Source organism: Pundamilia nyererei, unplaced genomic scaffold (assembly GCF_000239375.1).
Source record: "Pundamilia nyererei isolate P.nyererei 1_Seehausen unplaced genomic scaffold, PunNye1.0 scaffold00521, whole genome shotgun sequence".
NCBI lineage: Eukaryota > Metazoa > Chordata > Actinopteri > Cichliformes > Cichlidae > Pundamilia > Pundamilia nyererei.
This window is the reverse complement of record NW_005187922.1, coordinates 59,858-69,361: the sequence shown is the minus strand read 5'-3', so window position 1 is coordinate 69,361 and position 9,504 is coordinate 59,858. Positions and strand designations below refer to the sequence as shown.

Sequence of the window (9,504 nt, the reverse complement as noted above, 5' to 3'; positions counted from 1 at the left end):
ATTGCTAATATATATTGTAATACATCTATATCACTAAAGCACTTCTGGATGGATGCAAACTGCATTTCGTTGCCCTGTACCTGTGCATGTGCAATGACAATAAAGTTGAATTCTATTCTATGTATATGTATACTTGCTTTGAGTACTCCGGGAGAGTAGAAAAGAGAGTAGAAAGTAGAAAAGCGCTATATAAGAATCAGTCCATTTACCATTTACCATTTACCACGGCTGCAGGTCCTGATGGCATCCCTGGGCGTGTACTTAGAGTGTGTTCTGGGGAGCTGACAGACATATTCAACCTGTCCTTGGCCCATGCTGTGGTACCGGCCTGCTTCAACTCCACCTCCATCATCCTGATACCGCAAAAACTCCAACCCATCTTGCCTCAGCTACCACCGCCTAGTAGCCCTCACCACCATCATTACAAAGTGCTTAGAGCGGCTGGTCCTAGCACACTTGAAATCCTGTTGTCCCCCATGAAAAGGGCTGGGAAAATCATTAAATACCCCAGTCACCAATCACATGGGCTGTATCCCAATTCAGGGTCTGCAGCCTTAAAGGCTGCATTTTAAGGCCGATTACATCACAGCGACACGACGAAGGCTGTCCCAATTCAAAGGCTGCTCGAAATGCAGCCCTCAAATGTGTCCTTAATTTCCCTGAATTTTAAGGCTGTGGCGGTGTAGACTTCGTGGCCTAACATATCCCACAATTCACAGCGAGGCAGTCGGTGTGGATAATTTTGCCGCAGACAGCAGAAGCGGAGCGGCCGAAGAGTTAACTGTTAAAAGTAAGTACTGAATATTATGTCACTCATTTATGTGAAAATGTTTAATAATGAGGAACATTAAAACATTACTGTTGGCCACATGTCGGCAAAGTTATTTACCATTAGCGATGTTTGTACTTTCAGCGTTTACTTGGTTTTAAAGCCTTTAAAATATAATAATGCAATAGCTGACTTTAATCTTACAGGGAATGTGATGATTTTATGGATAATTAAAGTCAGTCATATATCCACAAACACAACAAGCTGAAAGTCAGTGATGCTGCTCGGTTTGCAGTCCTGAATATCACTGCACAAGCAGGATTCACTGCACTGTTAATGGTGGCTATGTTATATTGCTGCATCTGCTCGGTTCAAACGTGTGTTTGAACGAGCTGACGGTTCACTCGTTAAGCTGAAAGAAAGATGCTTTAATCACAGGAGTCACACATGTGTCCACTGTACCATCTGGGAACCCTTCTTGTTTAGCACTCGTAATAACACAAACACTAAATCCTCCTTCTCTTGTGCTGTTTTGTAGCAGTGTGTACACCTGAGCCTGTCACCCGTCTGTCTGTCCTGCACTCGCTCTCTGTTTCTTTCTCTCTGATTGTGTAATAAAAGTATGAACATGTATTTATAAGTTACACTTGTGTTTGAATCCTGCAGCTTATCACAGATTTGATTTCCATGTGTGACAACTGCAAGTGTCCAGAGTGAGGACAGACTGAGGGACCCACTGCTGCACATCATCTGTGAGGCTTTGCACCCCTGATGATCCACCAGGATAAACTCAGCAGTGTGTGAGGAAGAGGAGGAGGAAGGGCCAGCAGCAGCTGACAGATGGAGAGAATAGACAGACTGTTCCCTGTTTGTGAAGGACTGCTAGGAAAGTTTAAAATAACTAATTATCTGTCCTGAATAGGGATGGGTATCGTTTAGGTTTTATCCGATACCAGTACCAAACCGGTACTTTTGAAAAGGTACCGGTGCTTAAACGGTGCTCGAACCGGTGCTCGAACCGGTGCTTAAAGAATGGAGAACACAAAATTGGTCCAAAAACCTCTCATGTTCAGCTGTATTTTTGTAAAAAGATAACAATGTTAGTCTTTTCTGCAGCTATAGGGCATATATGGTATCACTCTTGGCTGGAAGCAGTGCTTAATCAATGGAAAAAAGACAAACTTTGTCCAAAAACCTCTCATGTTTAGCTGTTTCCCACTTCTTCTTTGGTCATTTTAGCCTTTTGGCCAGGGTGAAGGGAGTATCTGCCATCAAACAAGAAGACAGCCGCATGTAACTACGATGGTGTTTGCTAGTTCACCTTACATGCATTAATTTAATAACGTGGTTAGCCTACTCAACGTAAACTACACATGAACAACATTAAGCTACTCATGCAGAGAAGAACGGCTACTGCTGCCAACATCATCCGTTATCATTTCTGCTACACTGGCAGGGCTAGGGGCCAGGACTCTACTCTTCGTGTTTTTGGGGGATGTTGCTAACTCCGGGTCCGATAACAGGCAACCCACCCGCAGTAGATGTGCACGGTGTGAGGTCTCGCAGCAAGCTATCAAATACGGTGCATTTCTCGGCTTTAAAAAAAACGCTATGCATTGCCAGGTGTTTCATCAGATTCAAGGTGTTACCTCCTTTGCACAGTAGCAGCTTAAAGCACTTGTTGCAGGCTGCTGAGTTTGCATCTTTTGCTGTGAAGTACAGCCAGACTTTTGACCGCTTCACCTTGGGCATTTTTAATCTGTAGCTCTGCTCTAAAAGAACGTACGTACCTGGGCCCGCCTACTATCCTTGCAAAGGTAAAATGATTGGCTAGAATCTAAAGTGTATGACATCTCAGGAAAAAAACAGCGCCGAAATAAAGCACCGAAATGTGCACTGCTTTTTGGTCTGGTTACTACCGTTTACATCAGAACTGGTGCCATAATGGCACCGGATACTGGTACCCATCCCTAGTCCTGAATCAGTCTTATTAGGTAATGTTCAAATAATTTTATCATTCCACGAGGATGAATGCAATTGGGATCGTTGGTTAGACCCTCTGTTATTTGCAGTGCGAAGGTGCCCCAGGCCTCCACAGGATTTTCTCCCTTTGAACTGCTGTTCAGCAGGAAGCCACGTGGGGTGCTCGACCTAATTAAAGAAAACTGGGAGGATGGTCCAAGCCCCACAAAAAACGAGATTCAGTATGTGTTGGACCTGAGAGCGAAACTCCACACTTTGGGGAGGTTATCACAGGGGAATTTGCTCCAGGCTCAGCAGCGTCAGCAGTGCCTGTATAACAGAGAGAGGAGCTAGACTCAGGCAATTTTCACCGGGAGACAAAGTGCTTGTAATACTCCCTTCTTCTAGCTCAAAGTTACTCGCCAAATGGCGACCCTTTGTGGTCACACGGCGAGTGGGAGACGTTGACTATGAGGTCGCACGGTCGGACAGGGGAGGGGCCACGCAGATTTATCACCTCAACCTCCTTAAAGCATGGAGGGAGGCTGAATCTGCTTCTCTGGTGAGCCTGGTTAAGGAGAGAGATGAGTTGGGGCCGGAGGTGCCAAATTCTGTCATTCCCGCCACCCTGCATTGTGATGACCATCTTACACAGACTCAGAGAGCGGAATGTTGCCACGTTGCAACAGCGCTTTGCGGATGTGTTCTCCCTCCTGCCCGGCCGAACGTCTCTCATTGAGCATCATTTTGAAACGCAGCCTGGCGTGATGGCGAGTTCACGGCCCTACAGGCTCCCTGAACACAAAAGGCAAATCATTCAGAGGGAATTGGCTGAAATGCTGAAGATGGGAGTAATAGAAGAGTCGCACAGCCTGGTGTAGCCCCATTGCTCTCGTGGTAAGGAAGGATGGGTGTATACGGTTCTGTGTCGACTATCGCAAAGTGAATGAGGTGTCACAGTTTGATGCTTATCCCAAGCTCCTGGACTGGTTAGGCACGGCCCATTTTTTCACGACACGGGATTTAACCAAGGGCTACTGGCAGATTCCCTTGTCTGCAGAGTCCAAGGAGAAAACGGCCTTCTCCACTCCATATAGTTTGTACCAGTTCGTCACGCCTCCGTGGACTGGGTGCTGGGTCTGCACGCTGCGTATGCTGCCGCCTACTTGGATGACGTGATCATCCACAGCGACACCTGGGCGGAGCATGTGCAGCGGGTGGCCGCAGTTCTGGAGTCCCTGAGGCAAGCGGGGCTGACAGCCAACCCGAAGAAGTGTGCGATTGGACAGAGGGATGTTCAGTATTTGGGGTACCACTTGGGAGGCGGGAAGGTGCATCCACAGTCCGAGCGGGAGAGGTGGTACAGCACTGTGGAGAAAGAGTGCTTGGTTATCTGGTGGGTGGTCGACTCCCTTCACTATTATCTCCTGGGGTGCTCATTCACCCTATGCTCAGACCATGCCTCCACCGCATGAAGGATGCCAACGCCCGGATCACCCGGTGGTATCTGGCTTTACAGCCCTTTAACTTCAAGGTGGTCCCAAGGTCGGGGGCGCAGATGGCTGTGCCTGATTTCCTCTCCCGCTCGCAGGGAGGGGGGGGGGGGGAGTAGGTTCGGCCGGACGGCTCCCCGGCCTCAGTTGGGCGGTGGGGGTTTGTGGCGGAGGTGTGGTCCCTGGCGTAGCTGCAGGGGAGGGGTGGAGCGGTGAGCTCAGGGGGTGGTACCGGGAGGCAGGTGAGCCACAGGTGGTGGCGATTGTGTCATGAGTGTCTTCCTTCTGTGTGTCTATATAGTGACGGCAGAGTCGAGCGGGAGGCTGGCTGGACCGGAACAAGCTGTCACGGTGCATTATTATGATAAATAAAAAACACTCTATCGTGAGCAAAAACAATGTGTGTGTGTGTGTGTGTGTGTGTGAGTGTGTGGGTCGCATACATCACACACCCTAATTTAACATCACCGTGGTAGGAATTAGAATCCTACCACCTGCTTTCCTCGCCGATTAATTTGTTTTAACTCATCATGCAGCACTCTCGACGGCGCGCCATGAGTATGCTTTGCTTCATTGATCGGAAAAGTGGAGGATTGGTTGCCGATCATGATTTTGCATGACACTGGAGCCGCACAGGCCACTGAGGGGTATTTTACCTTTTACTGATGACTCTTTCTGTGATTCGGATGCTCTTGTCTGAGGAGTTAAAATGGATGTTTTGTGAGTGCCACTACATAGTGTGATTCTTGAATCTCCGCTCGTTTCTGGTTCAGTAATGGTTTGGGTGCGGGATTGTTTGCCAGTACCCAGAGATGTGATGATTCTGGGGAATGACTTAGCGAAGAGGAAAGTGTTTTCTACTCTGAGAGTGACTGAGAATCCTGTGGCTGATGCTTCGTTATCTGACCCTGGTGCTGAGTGCTCATGCTCTCTTTTTCCTGCTTGTGCTGTAACTCTCGTACACAAGCGCAAGTCTGGAAACGTTGATTTGTCTGATTCTTTTCTCTGTGCTGGTGGTGAGCTGAATCTAAAACCTGTGGCGAGTCTGAGACAATGCTGTCTACTAGCCCATCACAGACCTCTCAACTGCCTCTGGAAGTTAACAAAAAGGATTTTGTTTTGGCACACCACAGTGACATGACTTTCGTGGGTTGTTTTTCAGCTGCCAACTCTAGTGACCAGTACCCTTGTGTTTATTGTGTTGAGAATGATGTGTTAATGCGTACATGATATCGGCCTGCATCTGGTGATCTAGGCTGGAATGTGTCCAAACAGGTTCTGGTGCCTCAACAGTATAGACACAAAGTTCTTAGTCTTGCCCATGACAACTTTTCTAGACATTTAGGTATTAGGAAAACCTACCACCTCATTCTGCAACATTTCTTTTGGCCAGAATTTAAGACTGATGTTGCTAAGTATTGTCATTCTTGTCACACCTGTCTAATTAGCGGTAAGCCTAACCAAACCATTCCACCCGCTCGTTACACCCTATTCCAGTTTTAGGGGAACCGTTCGAGCAAATCCTCATCGAATGTGTTGGTCCACTTCCTAAAACAAAACCGTTTTGGGTTGCCGAAATCTGCCCAAACGGACCAAGGCTCTAATTTCATGTCTGAGATTTTTGCTCAAGTTTTCTGACCACTTGCTATTATACATCATAAGTCTACTGCATATCATCCAAAGTCACAAGGAGCAGGCGAACGTTTTCACCAGACATTAAAATCTATGATACTGAAGTTTTGCCTTGAGTCTGGAAAGGAATGATGAGGGGTTGCCGCTTCTTTTTTAGCGGTAAGGGAAAGCGTGCAGGAGTCGCTAGGATTAGCCCTGCTGAGCTGCTGTTTGGTCACACAGTACGTGGCCTGTTGCGACTACTCAAGGAGAAGTTTGTGTCCAACACAGATGCTCCGAAAGAAAATGTGTTGGGTTATGTCAGGGTCCTGGGTCTGAGTGACCATGCCTCCTAGTGCCTAAAGCGGATAAAACCTAGCGGTTTTGTATGGATTTTCAGAAGGTGAACAGCGTGACCAAACCTGACTCCTATCCTCTTCCCAGAATGGAAGATTATGTCGATAGGGTCGGTTCTGCAAAGTTTGTTACTAAGCTTGACTTGTTGAAGGGCTATTGGCAAGTTCCTCTAACATTACGTGCGGGCGACAGCTCTGCTTTTGTTACTCCTGACCATTTTCTTCAGTACACTGTCATGCCTTTCGGGTTGTGCAACTCCCCCGCCACATTCCAATGCCTTATGAATATTGTGCTGGGAAGCGTTCGCAATTGTGAAGTGCATTTGGATTATATTGTCATCTATTCAGACACCTGGTCAGAGCATATGGAAACACTTACTGATATGTTCCATCGCTTGGAAAGGGCATTCCTCAGTCTCGCCAAGTGTTAGTTTGGCAAAGCCACTGTGACGTATCTAAGGAAGCATGTAGGTCAGGGGCACGTGGGTCTTATTTTGGTGAAAATCCAGGCCATACTAGATTTTCCTGCCCCTCGTAATAGGCATGGGCTCCACCGTTTTCTTGGCATGATGGGCTGCTACCGGGGTTTCTATCGAAATTTTGTGGAAGTGGTCGCACCCCTCACTAGCCTCCCTAGTGTGTTAAAACCTTTTGTAGGGTCCTCTGCATGTCAGAGTATGCTGTTAAAACTCTCCTTTGCAGTGTGCCAGTGTTGGCTGCCCCTGATATTGCACGATCTTTTAAATTAGAGGTAGATGCCAGTGCCAAAGAAGGTGCTATATTGTTATAGGAAGATTAACATGGTGTGGCTCACCCAATCAGCTATTTCTCAAACAAAATTCAATGTCCATCAGCAAAGGTATAGGACGATTGAAAAAGAGGCCCATTCCCTGCTGTTCGCGTTGCAGCATCTTGAGTTGTATGTCGGTTCCAGCCCCTCCCCTGTGATCGTTTATACTGACCACAATCCCCCTGGTGTTCCTAATGTGAATGCAGAACTCGAACCAAAGACTTATAAGATGGTCTTTCTTGATGCAAGATTTCAACCTGGAAATTCGCCATAAATAGGGTACAGAGAATGTATTAGAATGTATCAAAACATCTACAAAGGAGACGTTTTGATTTTGGGAAGGGGGTTGTTACGGCCTGTGGCAATAAGACGTCTGTGTGAGTTGCTTTGCTGTGTCCCTTTACTTTAAGAATCTCTGCAGGTCCTTCCTCTAATGAAGAGCTGTTAGCTGCTGATTGGACTATGGGGCACGTGACTGGGTTCAAAAAGCCGCTCTGTCAGCTGCCTGGAGAAAGAGAAAATCGACGAGTGCGAGAGAAAGCAGTTTTGATAGGAGACACGGACCTGGCCTTTGTTTCCATATTCTTGTGTTGCTTTGTATATGTCTAAACGTGCTCTGTGAGAGCTGCCACTTGTGTGTATAAACTCAGTGCTTATGCCTGCATAGGTAAAAGCTGAAGGGGTGAGCCGCCTTTTCTTTTGAACTGTTTTTCTTCCGTTTCTGCGCTAGGAAGCAAAGGATAGTTATTGTCATTTTGTTTATTTTGTTTCGTTCTTAGGGTTTAGTTAGTTTTCTCTGGCAGGACTTAATTGGTTTTGTTTATTATTTTGGCCTGGGTTCACTCCTATACTAATAAGACCTTCCTTGGATCGTGATGCTGCTTTCAGAACAGCGGTTCTACTCTGAGCTCCTCCTAGATGGCTGAACTCCTCACCCTATCTCTAAGGGAGAGACCAGCCACCCTGCAATTAAACCATCATAAAAAAAATCTGAGAGCTCACCTTGCTGAGCAGTTGGATCGAATGACAATGACAGATGCAGTGCAGAGGAGAGAGTGGGATCCATGGTCTGGAGGTATCTGATCATTTTCCTGCTGGCTTCGTCTCCTTTTTTCTTCACCTTGTCAATCAAGTCACGAGCCTTATCTACTCTGAGTTTGTTTTCCTGAAGTACTGATTCTTTCTCCAAATCATTGAACACACCATCGCATGCCAGAGCATCAAGGAGCTGTTTAAGGAGTTCTTCTGATACCCTTCTCAAAAATTCCATACGAATCCTGTCAAGCTCCTTCTCTACAGGAAAAAGTAAGAGACAAATTGAATAATCCATTCTAACCTGTTGCAACATACAAAGAAGAGATACATTAGACATACATATACAATATATGTGAGACTAACAGAGGGAAGAGAATCATAACCCCTGTGTGTGTTTCTGGGAATTAACACATGGAAACGGTGTGACTTTCTTTTTTAAATTGTTACTGAGCTTGTTAGATAATTACAGTTAAAATATGTGGTGTGGTGTGCAGTTAAATTGATTACGGGATGTAATTCTAGTTCTATGTTTGGATATGAATGTGTGACCTAGGTTTTTTTACCCTCCTGTTATGTTCCCGGGACATGTTGAGCTATCCAAACGTGTCAGAAACCCCAAAATTCAAAACAACAACAACAATTTTTTGAGTTTCATATTAAACATGTACTTTAATGTTTTTATTTCATTTTTATTTGAACTGCCAAGTAATAGGAGAGTTAAACACTGAATGCTTCACAGCAGCAGTTGGCCACCTCAGAAATATACTGAGAGATAAAACATGGAAAAGAAGGTCAGACTTCATATGCTTGTATCCAAGAAACCTCTAAAATTAATAAGCTCCTACCTGATGATGAAGCTGACAAAGTTGCTGTAGCTGCATGACCTGGGTCCAGCTGCTGCTCTGCTTCACACGTCTCCATCTTTGATGTAAAAAACAAAACACAAGAGGACATTTTGAGGTGGAGGAAAAGAGTAAATCAGGTTCAGTGTTAGGGGTGGGTTTAAGCACTGTGGCTAGGTTAAGCCCTATTTTATCTCACCCTGAACTAGAGATAGCTATACATTAGGGGTGCAATAATACTCGTATCGATATTGAACCGTTCGATACAGTGCTTTCGGTTCGGTACGCATATGTATCAAACAATACAATTTTTAAAATTTTATTTTATCAACTTTTCTTCTGACGATGCTGTCTGTGTTGAGAGCTCAGTGGATCTGCGTTCAACTACTCCGCCTAGGCTGCACTGTCGAGTGCAGATCCACTGAGCACAGCGCAAGCTAGCGAGACAGAAGCTAAGCTCGTTGCAACATAGCAACTGCCTCAACGCTACCCGAAAATGAACCTCCCCCATCCTCATTCAGATCTGGCGTTTGGAACTATCTTGGTTTTTATGTGAAGCACGACCCTGATAGTAAGCGTGTCATGGACAAAAGTAAAACAGTATGTCGGATGTGCCACGCAATGCTCAATTGGTGGGAACTAGTGC

At 45.9% G+C, this 9,504-nt stretch overlaps 1 protein-coding gene across 1 annotated transcript in view; it reads right to left on the bottom strand.

Moving 5' to 3' along the window:
- LOC102211668 (NACHT, LRR and PYD domains-containing protein 12-like) overlaps positions 1-8,937 on the bottom strand; it is a 119,161-nt gene extending 110,224 nt beyond the window's left edge. The window contains exons 1-2 of the mRNA XM_013907782.1: positions 8,862-8,937; positions 7,984-8,274 (exon numbers count right to left, since the gene is read on the bottom strand). Coding sequence (XP_013763236.1) covers positions 7,984-8,274; positions 8,862-8,937 — 367 coding nt within the window. The remainder of the gene's footprint in view (positions 1-7,983; positions 8,275-8,861) is intronic.
- Positions 8,938-9,504: the final 567 nt, after the last annotated feature.